Source organism: Ips typographus, linkage group LG1, assembly GCF_016097725.1.
Source record: "Ips typographus isolate SLU linkage group LG1, UJ_Ityp_2.0, whole genome shotgun sequence".
Taxonomy (NCBI): domain Eukaryota; kingdom Metazoa; phylum Arthropoda; class Insecta; order Coleoptera; family Curculionidae; genus Ips; species Ips typographus.
The window spans coordinates 20,693,099-20,715,201 of NC_138422.1; the positions used below are offsets into that span (position 1 = coordinate 20,693,099).

The 22,103-nt window shown below is 34.0% G+C and overlaps 3 protein-coding genes and 1 long non-coding RNA gene across 6 annotated transcripts in view; 1 reads left to right on the forward strand and 3 right to left on the reverse strand.

Moving 5' to 3' along the window:
• The window catches only part of LOC145724221 (kinesin-like protein KIF23), a 55,838-nt gene that overhangs the window by 6,507 nt on the left and 27,228 nt on the right, over positions 1-22,103 (reverse strand). The window contains exons 8-9 of one of the 3 annotated variants that reach the window (XR_014176955.1): positions 1,450-1,669; positions 1,083-1,229 (exon numbers count right to left, since the gene is read on the reverse strand). Coding sequence is in view for 1 of the 3 variants with exons in the window: in XM_081972378.1 (XP_081828504.1) it covers positions 1,623-1,669 (47 nt within the window). In the remaining 2 variants the exon portion in view is untranslated. Of the gene's footprint in view, positions 1-1,082; positions 1,230-1,445; positions 1,670-22,103 lie in introns of those variants that run through there. The other 2 variants (XR_014176956.1, XM_081972378.1) reach the window with 2 other exon arrangements.
• LOC145740241 (kinesin-like protein KIF23) lies at positions 585-1,479 on the reverse strand. Its single transcript, XM_081995646.1, has 4 exons — positions 1,450-1,479; positions 979-1,217; positions 684-921; positions 585-608 (listed from the first exon to the last, which is right to left on the reverse strand). The coding sequence occupies exons 1-4, from the start codon at positions 1,477-1,479 to the stop codon at positions 585-587; spliced, it is 531 nt and encodes a 176-aa protein (XP_081851772.1).
• LOC145724282 (uncharacterized) lies at positions 6,796-8,615 on the forward strand. The gene is made up of 3 exons (XR_014176963.1): positions 6,796-7,217; positions 7,284-7,405; positions 8,402-8,615. It is a non-coding gene; the product is annotated as an uncharacterized LOC145724282 (long non-coding RNA).
• Positions 17,223-21,327, reverse strand: LOC145724274 (kinesin-like protein KIF23). The gene is made up of 2 exons (XM_081972442.1): positions 21,309-21,327; positions 17,223-18,130 (listed from the first exon to the last, which is right to left on the reverse strand). Exon 2 carries the CDS (start codon positions 18,075-18,077, stop codon positions 17,844-17,846), a length of 234 nt encoding a protein of 77 aa, XP_081828568.1. The 5' UTR covers positions 18,078-18,130; positions 21,309-21,327; the 3' UTR covers positions 17,223-17,843.

Here is a 22,103-nt window from a genome sequence, read left to right on the forward strand (position 1 = left end):
GCGTTTAGAACAATCTAAAAGCTTGTTATGGTTTTGTATCCTCAACAAAGGTAGTTAAATCTTAAGTATAAATGATCAGAAATGAAAAAAAAACTTAAAAAAGAAAATAATCAGTAATATTTATAATTAATATTACTGATCAATTTCAAAGCCAGAAAGGAAATTCCAACATTATGTCCAGTTAGATTGCCACAATCGCCCACTATGGAGCGCGTCAAGATAGTCAAAACGTCAAATGAACGCATCCGCAAAGAAATATTATCTTTATTCTTATTGCTTAATTCTTAAAAAGTTAAAAGTTGGGAACGTTCATGGTTTTGTGCACCAACAAGTAAAATTACAAATTACGGAGCAAGAACTTGTGTAAACACCACCAAATAACACGGTTTTAACTCGTTGAGGATTAAGAAATAAGAATTAACAATAAAGAATATTTAAATTGATAAATAAAACAAGAAATTTGTGACACGCACGTTAAAAAGAAAAGCGGCTTAAAGGTTGATTCGCTATAAAAAAATAGTGAATCAAAGGATCAAAAATAATAACCCCAATTCCATGACACATGTTTCTGCTTAATGGCTTCATCAGTCCAAAAGTTTACAACAAAACTAATATAAATGTTAATATAGTACAATAGCAATTGATTTTTTTATTATTAGTTTAATATTTATTTAGAAACTTACCTGAATGTTTTCTTCAAAATCGTCAACAGAGGGATTAATACAAACTATCATATTAACTGTTCCATCTCCTTCAAAGAATCGTTTAAACAAGAATGTCAGTCGGCTGTCACGATAGGGAACTAATCTGTTGCTTTTTGAAGTTTGATTTTCTCTTAAAATCTCCAAACAGGTTCTCAATGTCATTAGTGAATTGTTAATACTGCTGGCTTCTTTCAATCGCATACCCGTGTTATTTGTACTGCACAAAACAAAATTGATTTGAAACTCAGTATGATAACAGTGAAATAGTACTAACCGATTAGTTCTTTCAGATCCAGCAAGATCCACTAAACTTAATTGTCCCACTTTAATAAGATTATCAGCAGGAATAGTAGCAGTTCCATCACTATTTGGTGCCGCTTGTTCCAGTTGCACTACTCTTATATTAAATATTGAGTGACTTCTACTCGATCCCGCGTTTAACACGGTTGAAGCTACACGTTTACGATTTTGTCCGGATTGGAACACTTCAAAAGCTTCTTCCGCAGATTTTACCTAAAAGAAAGTCTTGAGAAAAGTTTAACGGTAACAAACGGTTGCTAGATTGTTACATTACTAGTGTGGTATGAGTATTTTTATAGTCAGAGTGATAAATATTGGTATGACAAAGTTGCATACCGAGTTTTGGTAATCTCGCAATTCTATTAACTTACTTTACATAGTACTTCACAATTAATTTACTTACTAGTTTCATTAATTACAATTTACCACATTGATTTACACTTACCTCTACTTCAACAACTCCATTTACATACATATTTTTGCGGCAATCTTCGCGCAAAATTTTATTCTGGAGAGATTTGCCAGACGATTCATCCAGTAAATCAAATACACTATTATTGTAAATTTCTACGTAGCTGACAAATACTGCATACAAACTGTTTTCATTTACGCCCGCAATTATTTTGCCATCATTGGTGTAAGAACACTTTTTCCCATTACCTTTCCTGAAATAAAAAAATACAGTTACACACATTACTACAAATACAGTTTCATACAGTCACATGTTATTTGAATTGGCGCAACCTGATGATACGCCTATAAGTGTGACACAAACTTTGTTCTTTTTACACAGTCGAAAACCCGACCAAACTGATGGAAAACAAATGCTTCTTATAAGAAGTTCTAGAATAGATATGGCTTATTGCTTTTATTCAGTAGTGTTTAACAAGTAAAGCTATCATCTCATTCGGAAAACAAATTTAAAAGTTCTTTGTCTTAAAATTGAACAATCTCAGAAAGTTTGCTGTAAGCTTCAAAATACCATTACTTTTAGTACACCAAAGTAGCATGCCACGTGCGACATGCTGCCTGGAAGTAGAAAGCATGCTACTTATTTTAAAACCCATATAAATTAATGGTCGGTTTCATACCGGAATAGCGTTGCATGTTGCTACTCCGGTAGGAATGCGAACAATAATTTACATATATTTTAAAATAAGTAGCATGTTTCCTGCTTCCTGGCATGACATGCTACTTTGGTGTGAAAGCCCACTTAAAGATAATGAAATTATTAAATACAGGGTGTCCCACTAGATAGTAAAATTTTTGGTTAAATAATATCAAAATTGTATTTAAAAAAAATATTTTTTTTAACATATATAAATTCTTATGGCCGCCTTCAAGATGGCTTACAAAGTTATCATCCATAACTTGGAAACCAATGACTATAGGTTTTTTCTAATTACATCATTGTGTTCTACGTAAAAAAGTGCCTTAATAATGTCTTAGTTTGAAAACTCTCTTTGGCTTTGTTAAAGAGTGTTTAAAATGTAGCCTCTGACGTTTTCCCAATTTTCCGGAAAACGGAGAAAGATAATTTAATTTGGAAACCGGAAATAAGTTTTACATAAAATTCTCTAAAACTTTCCCCATTTAACCGACTCTGTAGCTCTTACGGTTAAAGACATCGCAATACATGACGTGATGCAAATTTCTCCACCCAGTGCATTTGATAGTTGTAGAACTTTTTTTTGTTTCATGTAATGAGTTTGGTTGATATTTCGGGTTATGTTTGGGAGTTTTTCAATTTTTTGTTCTACAAAAGAAATGGGGTGTTTTCGAAAACGACGTAGATTTTTATAAATTACTCTGTATTTTGAGAATACCACAACTAATTTTAAGGAGATAAATCAACACCAAATGTTTGAGGTATGAGGGAGGTTAATACAAATTTCTTTTAGTGTTTTAGTGCAAAATGGGAAAAAATGAATGGGGTTATAAGACAATAATATAATTACCCAAAGTTTTTACGTTCATATATGTTACCCTGTACTGCAGGAATAATGAGAATAATTTTAATAAAAAAATCATATTCAAAATTTTATTTAAAATGAAACTAGGGACATAGGCTATTGCTGTGTGTCCATAATTGCGTCTTTTTCAAAATACCCCTTAATTCCTTTTGTAGACCAAAAACCGAAAAACCCCCAAACATGTTCAGAGATATCAACCAAGACCATGAAATAGCATAAGCAAGAATGTTCTAAAATTATCTCAGTTATTAGATGCACTACTGGGTTAAAATTTAAGAAGTTTGCAGCACATTTTTCTTTACCTTGCATATCTGTGAAGAAATCAGAATAAGAGTCTTCATACTAGAAGGAATGGCCTTTCAAAACCTTTTTTTTGTTTATTAAATTTGGCTGAGGAATTCATATAAGCCTTTAAAAATAGCCAAAAATGTTTCTGTATCAATCTTTTCCCTAAGCAGTTTACTTGTGTTACCTAGTTGTATAATTATGATTCATTGAACTGTTACAAACAGGTATTAGGTACAGATTTTTTTTTTAACTTAGAACAAGAAAGGTCATAAACATGAGTGAATTAAAGTAATCTAGGCAACTTGTGTGGTCAAAAGGGCTAATAGCAAAATAGTAAAGTGGATTGGTTGTTATTCATAAATATTTATGAAGTTTCCAACTTTATGGGATTCCTACAGAGGATTTTGTACAGGGTGTCCAAATAAAAGTGGTTCCCAGCTTTTTTGACTAAAGGGTTAATTCTAGCGCTGTACAAAAAAAAAATTGTTATACAAAGGTGTACAAAAAATCAGAAAAAAAGGGTGGTGTACTAAAAAAAAACCATTCAAAAAAGTACATATCTAACTGGCAATTTGAAAATACTTGCAAAAGGAAGCTACATTTACTAGTAACCATATATTATATATTACTTATTTTGTCCATCTCTTGAAATTAAGTGGGTGAGGTAAGTAAAAAGTTGCTTAAAAGAAACTGTGATAACTTTGAAACCCTTTGTTGTAAAACATTGAGTTTGGCATCATTGAAATAAACAGATTCATTCACAGATCAGATGCTCTAAAAATAAATGTTTAAACTGAATACTATTATATATCAGACAGCAAAAATCGCCACTTTCTAGCTTTCTTCTATTTCAAGTTTTTCACAAAAAAAGCTATATATTTAATGATTCAAATCAACTTCATAGTCATCAACTTTCTACATTTGTAAGCAACATTTTAGTTAAGTCCAAGTTTATCCAACTTCTTAATCATACAGGTAATCATAAAGTAAATTATTTTCCATAATAAAACAAGTAAACTGGACTACTTATTACGTTTATGATTACCTCTATGACTTAAGTTGGGTTATCCTGGCTTTAGTGAATGATTAATTTGAACTAATGGTTTAATAATGTCAAAAGTTAACTGTAATATTTTAGTGACAGGGTCTGCATCAGACATGTGATGATTTATATAATATTTAGCATTTCACTCATACTAACTTTGTCAAGTGGGAAACATTTTTTAGTGCCAAACTTTCACCATAAATTAGAAAAGGATAATTTCTATAGAAATGACAGAATTTCAAACCCTTTAGAAACTGTCATATTATGCTCTATGCACATGGAAGACAAAGATTAATTATTAAAAATAGATTTTTTTGTAAATAACTTGAAATAGAAGAAAACTATGAAGTTGCAGTTTTTGCTGTCTGATGTAGTATCTAGTTCTATCAATTCCAACATTATGCAATGCAATGTATTTTATTTTTATTTTAATTAGGTGGTAAAATAGGTTTTTGGAAAAGCGAAACCTGTCAATGGAGGAAAACAGCTTTAAATAATCATTTATAGTGTAAATGATAGAAAAAACTGCTCTTTTCAAGGTACCAAACTCAAAGCAACTTTTGACCCCCACCACTTTATTTCAAAAGATGGAGAAAAAAATGTTTTAGTTGAAGTTGTTACTAGTAAACATACAGCTTCCTTTTATAAGGAGATATTGTGATTCTTTGGTCCTTTTTTAAACAATTTCTTTTCCTGTAACCTTTTGATTAAAACTAAACTATTTAGTCTAAAGAGTCAAGAGCCACTCTTATTTAAACTAAACTACAAACCAATGCATGTCTGTTTGGATGTGCATATCATAAACCAGTAGTACAAAAATCTTTTTTTTTAAATAACTACTATAAAAATAAATATATCCTGCATGTCTGTTTTTTAAAAAAGTAGATTTTTGTACTGGTTTGACTATCCTGCTTACAGATACCATAAAAGTAATATGGGTATTATCAAGACAAAATACAAAATCTTTCAGCAGTTCAAGTTCAACTAGACACAAACCACAAACAAAACAAGTAAAACTTGAGGGATAACAAGCTTTTAAATCATATTGAGTAATGACCACAACTCTTGCCACAACTACAAGTAGTATGGGCCCACCTTAATAACCTTGTATGTGATTGTATAGTTTATTTATCATGCTCAATCCTGATTAAGTTATGTTTGTCCTCAGAGGATTGTAAGATGTGAAATAAACATCTGAGATTAAATCAAAAGTCTGTCTTTCAAATAAAAACAATTACCTAGACACTGATTTCTAAATCCAACTTATAAAATAAACACAATGAATTTACAATTAATTTTTTTTTGTCCTCTCCAAGACAAAATCTAATTCCTTTTTTTTATTTCAGCTTCAGTTAAATTTAGAGGATGCTTCTTTTCATAAACAAACTCTAATACTTGGTTAGTTTAGATTGGATTTAAATAAGTTTCCTTTGCTTCCCGATCCTTTAAGATAGTACAAAATAAACTGCTACTTGTCAAGCATTTTGACTAAATCCAATCCTGGATCTGTTTGGTCACCATTCAATGTATGAGTTTTACCAGATCCAGTAACTCCATAAGTTAACATCAGGCCATTCTTCCCTTGCAACAAGTCCTCCAAAAGGGGATATGCAACATGATTAAACAATTCAGATTGGGAAGAGTATGATGTAAAAATATGTTTGAATTTGAAATGGATCTCTCTTTTTACATTTCGAGAGTCTGGGGTGGTAAGTGATAAGGTATCTGGGGCAACCACTTTAATGCAAGTTGTAGTTTCAGAATTATCTGATATAGGTCTAATTCGGCAATAAACATGAACACTTTCTTTATCAGAATCTGAGTGATTTGATAAAGTGGTTTTTTCTCGTCGTAATTTTTTAGTACTGGGGGTGTTAAATTTGCTTGCAGAATACATGACTTCTGATAGTGAGCCTCAACCACACTGAACACTCACGTAATAAACTTGCAACTAAATTTGGTTAATTATTTTAGGAAAACGATTGGGAAGTTGTTTAAAATTTAAATCTAAAATAAATCTAATGTTCACCTATGCACTGACAACTCTTTTTTTTTTTGCTCTGTTTAATGGCGTTACCAACTAGGGTATTTGCCAGCTCGATACGAAAGAGGCTCAGATAGTCGGGCTTGTGCCCCTGAGCCCCAGATAGCTACTAAAAGTTCTAAAAAATCGCTTAAAGGCACGATCCGAGCAAAAGATGTAGTCCTTCCTCGTGGAAACTATAACCGTCACTGTCACATCCACGTGGTCTTCTCCTAGGTTTTCACCCTTTCCGCCTTTTGGAAGTGCACCGCACAAGCAAAGTCCCCGTAGATTTTTAGGAATCGACGTTTTCACTTAGAGCTCCCACCATCTCCACTCGACCGGCTGCGGAATTCGGTCTTCAACTTCAAATTTCTCAGAACACCGTTTCAAGAAACGTGGTTTCTTAGCGACACAAAATGGCGTCCACGAAACAACTGCGGGCGGCGTCGTTCGTCCCTCGGTCCGCAAGATGGCGCGGAATGCCATCCAGCCCGCGACCGAGACGTCCTGCGCAACGAATCCAAGTGTTGCCCGTTCGCGTCCGATTCCTCGTGGCGAGTACGCGGAAACGTGAACGGTTTTCGTGCCTCCTCAAGCACGTGGACGATGGACCGACTGGAACGAGGAGTAGACGACCCGCGGGACAAGGGTAAAACCGTCGCGGCCCGCGAACAACCCGAATTGTCGCCTCCTCGCTCCCCGCTCACCGTTTGGGGGGCGAGCTCCCCCGCTTCAGCGTACGGCGGTGGCCGATTGTTGTCCTCTGTAAGGGGTGCCTCTGTGGGATTTGAACGCGTATTATAATTGTGAGGCACGCGACGCGACGAACTCTTTTGTCTTTCCCTATACATTGCTGCAGGGTATTATCGCGCCCATTGAAGGTAAGAGCTGCCTTTTATATTCCCTTTCCTCTCCTTTCTCTTTTGTGATAAAGTAATATTTTTAAGGGATGCCAGGAGCAGTTAACGTGATGCTACCTCCACGCGTAGAAAAGAAAAGGAATAAACCAGCAGGAAGCAGAGTATAGCGAACCTAAAATGACGGAACACCCATTGTGTCACCACAGCAGGTGCGTTATAAGAAAAAAAAATTATAATCTCTATTCGCACGCAAATTAAGTGACTCAAATCGAACACACTCCAACGTTTCACTACCCGGCTTTACTAAGGCTACCTTAGGAGCCCATTAATAATGGAAAATTAATTAGTAAGCAAATTAATTAAAGTTAATCAATTTCGAAAAGACTAAAATTAAATCCTGCAAAGAAAAGATAAACTTTGCTATCTAAAATGACAACACGGAGCCAGACTTGAATTAATTAAATCAAGTAGGGATCGTATGCTATAACGATGAGATAAGTGCAAGCAACCGTTCACCAATTTATCAACAACACACTCGTGCAAATTCAAGCACAAGAAAATAGCATTTAAATTTAAAATATGTAAATAACAAGGCACTTTAACCACGCATAATTAATGAAAGAATTATATTATACAACCGACTGAACAATCTGTCGGGATATTGGTATATTCCCCTTTAACCTTCCATTAATATGCAATCCAACAAATAACACTCAATTAAGTATGCAACCAAGCAATTAACACTTAATCAAATTATGCAATCAAGCAATTAACACTTACTTAAGTATGCCACCAAGCAATTAGCACTTAATCAAAATATGCAATCAAGCAATTAACACTTAATTAAAATATGCAATCCAGCAATTAACTCTTAATTAAGTATGCAATCAAGCAATTAGCACTTAATCAAGTACCTATGCACTCAAGCAATTAACACTTAATTAAAATATGTCGGCGCCGACTTAGGCTACACGTATTTAAAAAATGGAAAAATCACCAACTACGAATAAACGAACTCTATACGTAACAACACTTGAAAATGGCCTCTCAATTAGAGGTAGGCAGTTAAGCAACCCTTCTTTGGGGTGTCTTGGTGTAATACGCTACACTTAATAGCAAAACACTGCACTCATAGCTAAATGAAAAGACTGCAACCCCCAAAATGCAAACAATACTATTACTAATACTGTAAACTAATATTTTAGGTTTGGTTAGTGATTTAGCCAACTTTAGTGACCAAAACCCCTTAATTGGTGGCTGCAGCGCTATACTGGACGACCCCTGGATTACAGGATGTCCACCGGATCCAATCAGAGCTGGAAAGGCAACAATCACCCCTACTTTTGTTAAACGAGGGTTGCAGAAACCTCTAAACAATTAACACTAATAAATAGGGACCTCAATGGCTGCAAAACTCAATCGGGCAGCTGATGCTCTATTTTTCCCCTTCTCTTCCTTGCCTCTTTCTCCTAAAACCTGAAATCGTTACCGTCTTTAATATTTTTTCCTTCGCTCCTTTGCTCACTCAGCCCCCAATCCGACGATTACGTCACTCAGAGGATGCTCAGAGGGTTTCTTTTTGGTGGCACACGCACACGACCGATCCGAGTACACCCTCGGGGGGTGGGCAAACGAAAAAAATGTATCACGCGCTACGGACCGCTACTTGACCTTCAGCAACCTTCCAGAACCTTCTATATTCCCTTTTTAATTAGGAAAATGCAACTCAAGTTGCTAATTCTGAAAGCCTGCGATTCCACGCACCCGAGATGACGGCCACGGTTATTTTTTCGAACAGGAAAAACGACTTTTCCGCGAATAAAATTCGGTTTTAAGAAAAACAACTTTTTCACGTGTCTTTATTCCACGACGTCCCGAAGAGAAGAGAATCTTTAAAAATCCTTTTTTAATTTCTACGACGGACGAAAAATTCCAGTATTTCGTTTTTTGCACAACATTCCAGCACGTAGCAATAATAAATTTACATTTCCGTACAAGCAACGGCCTCTCGCGGCCATCTCCAACATGTCCAACATGTGGCAACAGATCGCAATGAAATTATCGATTTTTCCCTGAAGCGCAACCCCGCCATCTATATTAAGGTCGAGGAATCTTACGATCACGCATCGGAAAACTATGTTTTCACGACACTATTAGAAGTTATTTACTGGTCTGGATCAGGTTGATCACGTGATAGTAGTTAAATAACTTGATACGTATGAGTGATAGATCATGTGATAGTTTTAACTACCAGTTGACAGTAGTGACACATCTGACGTAATCATGTTTACAGTACGTCAAGTCGTAGTGGTGCGTTCGGATTATAGGCTGAATGAATGGCACGAACGCAACGTGATGTCATACAAGGTGTTTCAGGTTTTAGTAGGTAAACTTAAATCGCGTGTATTCTACGACTAAAAATACTTATAATATATAAACTATATTCCAAAAATGCTTCGTTAAAAAAATACAGAGGACAAGAAATTTTAACTTTTTTTAGTTTTTTACTTATATAGTTCTTACAGTTTTTGAGATATTTAGCTCAAATTATATATACATTGTCATGTCCTATTGATAAGCCAACTTTTTGCCAAACTCTATAGGGTTATCTATTGGAGTTTGGGCCCTCTTTTCTCTTTCCACAAACTTTTTTCTGCTGCGCTAATATTTTTTTTTATTAAAGATTCAAATTTCTTCTTCAATTCAGAAACTTTTTTGCCTTTTTATTTTTTTTCGTACCTGTCATATTTTTCTAGATAATTACAAATTTATCAGAAAAAAACACTCCAATAAGTTCTTTCTCTACCAATGTTCATTATGAAATTGACATGTTTTTTTTACTAGTGCGGTAAAGCGCCCTAAGAGTACAATAATAGTTATTTACGTAACAAGTAGGATATGAATGTTATTAACGCACGCATGTGAAAATTTGCACGACGAGGCCGCAGGCCAAGTCGTGTAATCACACAGTGCGTTAATAACATATCCTACGTGTTACGTACAACATTTTATCTACAACGATTATTATTTTAATAATTAATTGAAAAAAAAAATAAAAATTAAAAAAATTAAAAAAATAAATAAAAATATTTTCAGCAACTTGTTAGGCATGTCAACATATGGCATTAATTTATCCAATTGTAAAGAGTTTACCATTAATATTTATCCTAATAATAATTGAGTTTTCATGTAATTGTATGTCATGTTTTTTAATTAAAAAATATCTAACTAAAAGTTACTTTTAATATTAATATTAACAAGAAGCAAGATAGTGGAGGCAACAGAACTCCAGATGTACAAACAAATTGTTCACCGATTATTAACGCACTAGTGCGGTAATAGATTCAAAAAAGCACTAGTGCGGTAATAAACGTCATTATGACACTGAAAATAGTGCGAAATTACGATATTATGTAACTGTTGTAGATAAAGGTCATTATGACACTGAAAAGAGTGCGAAATTACGATATTATGTAACTGTTGTAGATAAAACAATCATTATCGCACTAGTGACTGTAAAATCCCTCATATATTACGTAACTCGAAGTTAGAGTTAAAAATTGATAATTTCTGTCTTAATCGCAGATAAAATATTGTACAATACTCGTGTGGTGCTCATACCACACTAGTAATATAAATAACTATTACCGCACTCAGTGTAGAAAGAAAACTGTCTATTTCGTCTATTTATCTATTTATTTCGTATCTCATAGCTAGGATTAGACTGTATAATTCCATTTCCATTCAGCCACTGACAATTGCTTAGTTATTGGTTCTCTAAACTGTTATAAGTAGAGTCCGAAATTCTAGAAATTTTGCTTGTAACTTTAAACGCTATAAAACCTCTAAAATGCCTTGCAAAGCTTACAAAGCAGCCTACAAGCTTCTAAAAGCTTTTAGACCAGTCTAAAAGCTTCCAAATGCTTTTCCATTTATCTAGAAACTCTCAAAAGCTTCCGTATGCTTCTAAAGCAGTTTAACAGCTTCCAAAAGTTTCTAAAACCGTCTACAAGGTTTCAAATGTCTTAAAGGCAGTCCAGAACCTTCAAGGCTCTTTAAACTGCCCAAACACCTTCCAAATGCTCCTAAAGTAGTCTAAAAAGGTTTTAAAACACTACAGAAACTCCAAAATATGTCTAAAGCCTTCCAAAACAGTCTAAAAGCTTCCAAAAGCTTTTAGAACACTCTAAAGGCTTCCAAATAATCTACAACTAGTCTAGAGCTCTTAAAAAATTTCAAGACAGTCTAAAAGCTTCCGTATGCTTCTAAAGCAGTTTAAAAGCATCCAAAAGTTCAAATTCACATGTCTTAAACGAAGTCCAGAACCTTCAATGCTCCTAAAGTAGTCTAACAAGATTTCAAAACACTACAGAAACTCCAAAATGCTTCTAAATCAGACGGAAGTCTTTCAAAACAGTCTAGAAGCTTTCAAAATCAATTAGAAGAGTCTAAAAGATTCCAAACGCTTCTCAACTAGTCTAGAAGCTCCCAAAAAATATTAAAGCTGTTTACAAGCTTCCAAAAAATTTTGTGAACCGTGTAAGAGATTCCTAATGCCTCTAAAGCATTCCAGAACCTTCAATATGCTGTTTAAACAGTAAAAAAACCTTCCAAATGCTCTCAAGTAGTTCAAAAAACTTTTGAAAGTTTTCAAAACTAAAATTTTCCGTATGTTTCTAAAGCAATTTGAAATCTTCAAAAAATTTCTAGAAGTTAATCACTGAAAGAGTTTTGTGCTTTTTTACAGATTTTTATGCTTTTTTGAAGAAAATAATTTTTTAAGCGGTTTTTTTCACTACTTTACTGCTTTTTAATCCGGACTCTAGTTATAAGGAATTAACCATTATCCCTTTAGGAGAAGAAAAAACTTAAAAAATTCTTAATTTCAAAAGGGGTTAAAAATCGGATTAAACTATACAGGGTGTCCCGGAAATCCAAAAGTGGATGATTTCGGAGATACAGGGTATCAAAAGTTCAATTTCGTATTAGTTTTTCCCAAAAAATATTTTTATGATAATTTGTGGTTTGTCAGAAAATTTGGCTAAGAGGGGTTTTGTGATGTGAAAAAATCAGATCTGCTCTAATTTCCCTTGCAAAATGTAGAAGACGCCATCTACGACACCTTGTACACATTTAAAACCAAATAACTTTTTTGAGTAACCCTTCTGTATTTTATTTTTCAATAAAGATTCTTATTCTCCAACGTCTTTTATCTAAAAAAGGTATACGTAAGAGTTGATTTGGGCAGTCGTTTTTGAGATACCTGTATTCAATGTCCAGAATATGAATTAAGAAAACGTATTCAAACTGGAATTGACGTTTTACAAAATGATGAAGAAATGCTAGAGAGAATTCAATTTATTGTTTTAAAACGTATTAATCTTTGCAGTCACAAAATTGGAAGTCATTTTGAACATTTGTTGAAAGCTTTTTTTAATGAGATTGTTTAAATTTTTGTTGTTTGGTAAAAATCTTATTAGGTATCATTTTTACCAGATAAAATTAACAACACATTTAATGTAGGTTTTTTAAATTTTCAGTGACAAATTTTACTGTTAAAAGAGTTATTTTCATTAAACATCAACGCTTTAAATTGTATTAAATTGTTTTCACCAATTATTAAAAAATATATTGTTAAATATGTTATGTTAAATTGTTAAAATTAACATCAAAGAGGTATGTTATATTTGAATTTTCGGTTTTTCGTTTAGTAGACTGTTTAACATTCCAGCTCCTGGAGATGGGTACTTATGTACCTGAAACCTGTCAAGCTTATCATCTTTAATAATTAAGTAATAAAGATTAATGCGGAATAAAGATTATTGCGGAAAGGGCTTTCTCTCACCTTCCCTTTCTGTATATGCATTTTGTCTTATTTTGACCTCCTGAACGCATTACCAAAATATTTACCGTTACTTCGGAAACAACCTGTATAGCTAGCTATAGTAGTAAAGTCTATGATAATAAGCTATTTGTGATAAAACCTGAAAAAAGTTGTCTTGTGTATAATTTGTATTCTTTGCTTGAATTAGAAGATATATTTAATGTTTAGCTTGCTAAAAAACCATAGCAATAAATTTTAGTTGGTATGAATAGTACAGAGTAGGTATGTTGTTACATACTTTTCGAAAAGTTTGTCAGAGGGACACAATTTGGCGCAAAAAACACAGTAAACCATGAATTCCTTAAGTATATTCGTCATTTCTTTTTTTTTCTCATGAGATGCACCTTGTCATTCCTTATACAGTGCGGTTTATTTTTGGAAAATCCACTCTTTTAGAAAATATACAGCGTTAAAACTGCAACAATAATGTGTAACAAAAAAGGCAAAAATTAATTTAATTATACTCGTATGTAATCTAAAACATGTTACGCAAATGTTACACAGTGGAACAAGTGCGTATAAGGAATTTGCCAAAAAGTTCTTTCTCTCACTGGCCTTGCCGTGCGTTTTCGCCACCCTGTATAAGTTTTACCAATATTGACTAATATCGCCAACTGACATTATTTGTCAAGATTTAGTTCAAATACTTAACTCAAAATTCAAAATATGTATTTATTTCAACTCACAGACAAATGTAACTTTGAACAATTTTAATTATAGTTCGTTTATTATTACAAAATTATAAGTCTAAACAACACAAATAAATTACAACAAATTCAACTTACAACATAATCTTACATAGGAATCACAAAGTGGAATGGTCGGGTGTAATCTCAGTTACGAATAAATTATTAAGTAATTATAATAGTGTCAAACGTTTCTAAAAGCTGTTCCAGTAAGAATTTAATAGTTTTATATAACTGATAAGACCGATGAATAAAGTTAGTCCGTCAATCAAGACACTTGATTTGAAAGATTTCCTGAGAAGTTACAATTATTTATTGTTTTCACTTCATTGCAAATTTTTCGGAAGTGTCATTCCGAGCACTTTTAGATCGTAGATCCAAAACATAAAAAGTAATATTTTTCAAAAAAATAGCGTAGCAATCACTTTTACTTTTTCAAATTTTTTAAATGTGGTATTTTAACAATTAAATTCTTATGGGAACATCTTCTAAAATAACGATATACATATTGTACCATAGATATTGTACAAACAGGTAGAAAGAAACTTAAACTAAACAGACAGAATGAAATGCGCATGTGCCGTAGGTAACCTCTAAATTTTTTTAATTAAACGTTTATGACAAAATGACTTCTTAAAAGCAGTACCAATCAACTCCATTTGAAATTCGCCAAACGTATGACAATAATTTGAACGATGAAATGTAGCCATATTAAATATAAAATGGAATACCTAATTTATTATTAAATGTAACTGCTTAGAAAAACCCACATAACAAATAAAGTATTGTAACATAGACATTACACTAGGTGCCGTTACCTTAAGTTGCCCCGGTCTCCCCCAGTACCATGTGTGTGTCAGCAAGATTGGAGAATTGGGGTCATGATGTGAGTATAAATACGGTACCAAAAGCACGTACAGACTACTGATCTCTGGGATAGTCTGGGATTACCATCTGTGTAGCTTCTAGTGGAACAGTTGGTAACCAAGTGCAAGCACCCGGAAATCAGCCTGTCAAAGGAAATAGCACGGGCGAGCAGCATTAGTTGCCGTACCGACTTATCTCCCTTTGACAGTACCAACGCGTCTTATTCGGCGTGGTGAATGCCCTGGGACACTAGTCTAGGGTTCTATTCACCCCCGGTAAGCGTGCGCCCTCCGCGAAACCCTTCAGACGCTCCTCACATCATGATCCTCGCCTACTTGGCAATCTGGGGGTAAGACCTTTGTTGATTTGTCTTAAAAAAAAACGGCTTACCTGTATACCTGTGGTTTTCTTCTTCTGAGCTACCCCTTAACGTGACAGTATATTCATGTGAAAAATACATGCCAGGCATATGAATTTGAGAATATGCCTGGCATGGTTGCTGTACAAATTTAAATTTTCAAATATTCCAATAAGTATATGCCAGGGGTATGTCTGAGAAGTGAAAACTGGTCTCTATAGTATATAGTTTGTTATAAATTGAAAGCAGTTTCGTAAAATTGTTGTAAGATATAACACTATTTTAAACTGAATGATTAAATGAGAATAGTGAAAATATAGTATAAACTATAAATGGATATAAGAAAAGCAAAATATAAATATGTCTTATTTTAAAACCTTACATTTTCATTCAGCCGTTGAGCTAATTCAAGCACAAGAAGATTACAACGCGTAAACCAAACAGAAACTACAAAAATTACTGAAATTACAAAAAAAAAATGCAATTTTGAAATTTCCGCCTACATTAATGTTATTTTTAGATTCCTGAGAAACTTGGCACATGAACTAAAGGGACAAAGTAATAGGCCAGGCACGGATTAGGAATATACTTTCATATACTGGGCACATATCTGGCATACATTTGAGAATATACCTCTGTCTGAAAGTAAAGCGGAAAAGCCTCATGTTTTGTTTATTGTTTTTGAAATACATCTATCGAGTTCTGTTGTGCTTGCGGAATTGTGCATTAAAAAGGTAACTAAGAAAATAAGTAGTAAAGACCAATGTTTATTGGGCGCTGTAATGAACGAAATTGCCAGCCTGTAGGTTTTTTGAAAATTGCTTAAACTGCAACACCTCCACCTGCGCAGTGCTTGGACTTTCTTGTGTCCCTGCGCGTTTCAGTGGCCAATCTGTTTCATTCCCCGATGCGTTTCTTGGCCAATCTGTGCCAAATTGTATTCGAAAGAAAGAATACAATTTGGCACTGATTGACCACGAACGAGCCAAATTCAGCGTCCAATGTAGTCCCAACAGACGTAGAATGGCTCAAAAGTAACAATTATGCAGACTAGAACAACAGCGGAATCGATCTTTGCCGGTTTTGAGACGAAAGAATCCAATTTGGCACAGATTGACCACGAACGAGCCAAATTCAGCGTCCAATGTAGCCCAACAGACGCATAATGGCTCAAAAGTAACAATTATGCAGACTAGAACAACAGCGGAATCGATCTTTGCCGGTTTTGAGACGAAAGAATACAATTTGGCACAGACTGACCACGACCGAGCCAAATTCAGCGTCCAATGTAGTCCCAACAGACGTCGAATGGCTCAAAAGTAACAATTATGCAGACTAGAACAACAGCGGAATCGATCTTTGCCGGTTTTGAGACGAAAGAATACAATTTGGCACTGATTGACCACGAACGAGCCAAATTCAGCGTCCAATGTAGTCCCAACAGACGTAGAATGGCTCAAAAGTAACAATTATGCAGACTAGAACAACAGCGGAATCGATCTTTGCCGGTTTTGAGACGAAATAATCCAATTTGGCACAGATTGACCACGAACGAGCCAAATTCAGCGTCCAATGTAGCCCAACAGACGCATAATGGCTCAAAAGTAACAATTATGCAGACTAGAACAACAGCGGAATCGATCTTTGCCGGTTTTGAGACGAAATAATACAATTTGGCACAGATTGACCACGACCGAGCCAAATTCAGCGTCCAATGTAGTCCCAACAGACGTCGAATGGCTCAAAAGTAACAATTATGCAAACTAGAACAACAGCGGAATCGATCTTTGCCGGTTTTGAGACGAAAGAATACAATGTGCCGCAGATTGACCCCGAATACCCGAATTTCACAAACACTAGATAAAATGATACCTAAAAGCTGATTTTTATAGTCATTTACGGCATTTTGACAATTCCAGACGTAACCACGATTGCTAACTACACTTGGAGGTTGGTTTCCCGCTGTAGTTACTAGTGACGTCACCGTTCTGACCACACGCTGAGAAAATAAGCACGGTTAGCGTTTCTGTTACGGCGGTATGTTGTGGTTACACCGAGGAAATAAACCTAAATAGTAAATTAACGCTAAAAAGCTGATCAATTACGTTCACGTGCATCTCGGCTTGGATTAACAGTTTTGTTATGCAACACTGATTGTAAAACTAAACTTTTTTGAAATTATGGATTACACTTCTGGGATTAAGTGAGGTTTGATAAAAAAAAAACTCCTCTAATAACTGAAGCTAATATTTTAACTTCAAAAACCTTAAAACATGTTAAAAGTTACACAAAGTAATATAAAAAAACAAAGCGGCCTAATGACTAAAGTAGTTTTTTAGAATTTGCTCACAAGATTTAATTATTCAATTCTGATCTGACAGCACAAATAATTCGAAATTTGGAGAATAGACTAAATGCGTGTAATCTTTAAAGAGTATAACTCGCGCTGGCAATTATTCTGACAAAAAAACAATTCAATTTTTTAAATTATAATTATTATAATTTCAGTGAGCCAGAGTTACGCAATTTTCATCCAAACAAAATTAGATATTTACTTACTCAAACCTAACTCATATGTTTATGGACGTGATTAAGACTGTTTGTATTGAGAGATTCTGTTAAGACTAGTCAGTTTAATTTCCTGATCGTAATTTTGAACACAAATCTATGACATTCCCAAAGTATTTCTTATCCGTTTCTGTTAAACTAGACCCTGCAGTTTTAATAATAACTGGAACATAAGTAGTCTAATTTAAAAGACGCTATATTTTAAGTACAATAATATTGGCCAGTATTTAAAATAAAAACTAAATAAAATCGTATAACTTACGGACTGGAAAAAGTAGACAAAGTTAAGAATCTCTAGTTGGAGACTGCTGTTTCAATCTTTCGACGTCATTAAATATGACTTGAGCGCCACCTCCACAAGTAGGCACTATATCGGCTTTGTACAATTTAGTCTCCATTTCGCCCTCAGTGTCCGGTTCTTGTGCTACAAGGCAATATTTGCTCTGTTTGGGATTGGTAATGTCGCTCGCTTTATCCAATTTTGAAACCGATTTCCTTTTTTTCATCGTAGGTTGCATCACGGTACCAAGCGGGCATGGTTTGATAACGTTGTGTTCCAGCCACACTTCACCTAAAAGTTTGAAAGTATACGTACAAAAATGTACTTGTCAGTTTTCGGATAGCGAAGATTCACATATCAAATATCAAAACATTGCACTTGAGCAACGCTTTCTGTGTCAGAATATTTTGTATAAATTAAACTTAGGAAACCTAACACACAAGTGGCATACAATGTTTTATCCAACAATTGAAAGAAATCGTTTTTTTATGAGATAATAATTAGTAAGCTTTGGAAACAAATCAAAGCTACTTGCATCTCAGTACCCTATAAATGTCAGACAATTTTTTACAATTTGGTCAAAGTTGTTTGTTTGTGTGTTGGTTAGCAAATGTTCAAATCAATTTTGACACTTTTTTGAAGATAAAAATGTATAGAAAATGGAGGAAACCAATGAAAATTACGTTCCTGCTCCTTAAGAAAGCGGAAGAAGCAATGATGCAGATTTTGCCAGAAACGTCCCAAGATCGAACGAAGAAATTGAGAAGTTTCACCATACTTTAAGAAGTATTTCTGGTCAATCCGATAAATTTGTGTAAAAAATACATGTCTTTGAAACCAAAGAATAATAGTTCCAGCCGCTTTGTTTTTTTTTACAAAAATGGGAGGTGTACCAGAAAGTGTGTAGAAATAAATACGTTGTCGAAGATACCTTCAAAAATTGCAATGCATTGGAGGACCCAGCGTTCTACATCGGTCACTGCCTGAGAAGGTTTTCGGCGACTCTTTTGTCCAATGCAGGGGCTAACATGACTACTTTGAAACGTCACAGAGGATGGGAGTCCTCGACCGTAGCAAAAGGATACTTAGGAGAATCGGTGCATAACAAAATACAAATTGTAGAAAAAATACAAGGTTCTAATGCGTCGGCATGTCTGGTTCCAATAAACCAACAAATTTGACAATAACTTCAAATTCGAGTAAATCGTTAGTGTTTTCCTTTACGTTCAATATCAATGTGAATTCCGCTTGTAAAAGTAATAAATAAATAGAATACTACTTTAAATATGAACGTAAGTTATAATTCATAACTCACTAGTGAGCATAGTCAGGTATGGATTACAACACACTAGTGTGTTATGATTTACTTGTCTAAAGGTGGATTTATGCACGACGTTCAAATAGAATTAAGCTAAACTAATTTAGTACTAAGAAACACCAACATGTGTAATGGCGTACGACAAACGCTAAAGAGACTATCAATCATTATTTATTGGACTTCTTAATTCATAGTTACCGTCGTCCAATCGAATGATTGCTGATCGCGGATAGAATTTTAAATCTGAGGAATTTAGAGTAATTTTGGAAAATAATAATATTTCACCCATTCTTGTTGCGGCCGGAACGTCACGAGAGCAAATGGTCAGATTGAAAGAATTAATCGAAATCTAAGACGTATAGTTAAAATTTTACCTTTTGAGAATAACGTCGTCCTGTTACATCTTTATTTCTCGAATATCAAACATGTGAAAAGAACAATTTTAGCAAAAAGGCACGTTGTTGATTTTGTCATCCTGTCTAATTAAAAACCTTGTCATTTGCTGTCACTTTCATTTAAATAAATATCACAATTATAAAAACGGCGCGCTACAATGAGCCAGCTCAAATGCTTATTCTAAATATGCTGCAACGAGCACGGAAATAGTTACAAGGCGGGAAAGACGCTTTCCGCATGTGTTAGGTACAAAATTTTTCCTACGAATATCATTTTTCATTAAATTGAACGAAAATGAGTAAAATTACTAAAATGAAAGCGTCTGTTTGCAAAGTTGATTAAAAGTGTATTCTTAATTGAGAAATCAAATATACAGTTATTTGTTTGTAAAAATGTTTTTTTTTTTTGAAAAATAAAATGAGTGCGGTAAAGTTACTTTTCGGCGGAAAAACTCAAATGAGTTATGAAGAACACAATGAGAGATCAAATTAATGTATGCTAAAACCGATATATTATGTAGGAATGGAAATTTTGCAAAAAAAATTATTGGAGTTAGAGAACATTTAAAAACTTTCAGTGCCATTTCTGCCTTGCAAATATGATGGAAACTATTGGTTTTGAATACAAATAGACCAGTAACTATAAATTTCCACAGAAAACTATCTCAGACAGGAAAATCACTATCAGTCAGTAATCTTAGTAAAAATGTTGTTAATTACCAAGCTATGATTTATGTTGATATGTAGATTTTCTAGCTTTAAAACTAGATACAGAGACAAAAGATTTACACTCAAAGTGTACCAGCAATGAGTGAACCTACTTCTTGATTGAATGATATTTGCAGATCATATCATAGTATTTTTATTTTAGATCCGTCCAACTTGCGACCTTACAGTGACTTTAATTCCGAATTTGATAATTCAAATTGATAGTTTTGTAGAACAGCTCATTGTTTATTATTCATGCTTCTTTTGATTATTTGTGATATTGCATATTGCTTATTAGCATTTTAGTGATACACATTGTTATCATTTGACGATGAGCAAGCCTAATGACAAGTTATGTATTATGTAAAACCTTTATGTTCTGTTTTCACATTATTAAGACTGATCTCATTTATGAATAACTTATGGAAATGCTATGTCATTGTATCTGGATATTTATGTTTAAGAATGTTTATGTTAGTCACTTTGTCAGAGTAGGCCGAACTGTTGTTTTTGTGGTTTTATGTTTTACTTATACTTTATGAATACATAATATCTTGGAAATGGTGTAGGTTATAGTGTTCAGAACAACCTGAGGGCATTATAGGCGGTCATTATCATAACGCCCTGAAACCGTTTTTAATATTAGCAATGGCATTTTTATACTTCCATACGTCTTGTGTCACTTGAAAGATGACTACATTTAGAAAGATGTGATGTTTGATGTTATTTTAGGGATATCGAGAACCTCTTACGTGATTTTAATTTTTAATAAATCTCCAAGTAGTTTATGGGCATCTTTATTTAAACAAACGCCCAAACTATTTTTCAGAGTTGTATAATAAAAAGGTAATTTTAAATTTTAACATAAACACAAAATCCTTAAATACGTACGTCATCTTAAGTATTACGTATTCCTGCCACTTAAGTGTCTAATAACTTTTTTGTTCAAACGGACGTGACTACTTAGTACTTCACGTACTGTTTAGCGGCCGTAAAATCCACTTTTACGGCCGGTGTCAATAGCAGGAAAAACTAAATTAACACTCACAGTGATATCTGCTATTGGTACGGTAACATCTTTTAATTCGAAAGGAGTACAGGAATCATCGTCGCCCTATTTCCTAGCGTATTTCATTTTCGCGTATAGGAAAAAACTGAAAATGTTTCTGACAGGACTCAGTTTATTATTTAACGTCACATCAACAAAGCACAACCAGGAAACGTAACAATAAACGTCACCGTGATTGTTAGACCAAAGAATAGCAATTTAACAAGAAGAGACAGTTGAAAAGACAAAGTGAATTAGAGAGAGATAGACATTTCTTACCAAAGTTAAGAGACAATCGACTGATATCGGCTTTGATCGTTGAATATCAGGAGGCGAACTCCGTAACGATGTAGGAAATAGAAATAGACAAGAAAGAAAATTGCTCCAACGGTCTGACAGTTATAGCAAAAAATCGATTTTTTTAACTAAATTTTGGATGACTGTATCTTCCTTAAACGGTCCATACATTATATAATTAGTTAGTTGTACAAGTTGTACGATAGATTGAACATACAATTGATGCGACAAGTTGCACGTGATTTTGGCCACAAACACAAACGATCTGAGCATCAATCAGTCTTGAAGATTTGTAGTATTTTTTAAACTTCTGTAGCAAACAGAGCAATAGTGCAGTCGCTTTAGTTCATGATGAAAGAAAAGTTAGGAAAAAGAAAAGGAAGTAAAAAGTTTATGTTTATTGGCATATTCATTGGATTTCACATCCCACAAACACACCTGCTCACGATAGAGATCAATAAATTCAGTCCAAAATGAATTAGTCTCCATATTTGCGAG

Coding starts and splice junctions, on each gene's coding strand:
- LOC145740241 (XM_081995646.1), bottom strand. CDS start 1,479: ATGTATGTAAATGGAGTTGTTGAAGTAGAG. Junction 922..978: donor GGATCTGAAAGAACTAATCG/GTTAGTACTATT, acceptor TGTTTTGTGCAG/TACAAATAACACGGGTATGC. Junction 609..683: donor ATTTTGAAGAAAACATTCAG/GTAAGTTTCTAA, acceptor CATTTATATTAG/TTTTGTTGTAAACTTTTGGA.
- LOC145724274 (XM_081972442.1), bottom strand. CDS start 18,077: ATGCAACCTACGATGAAAAAAAGGAAATCGGTTTCAAAATTGGATAAA.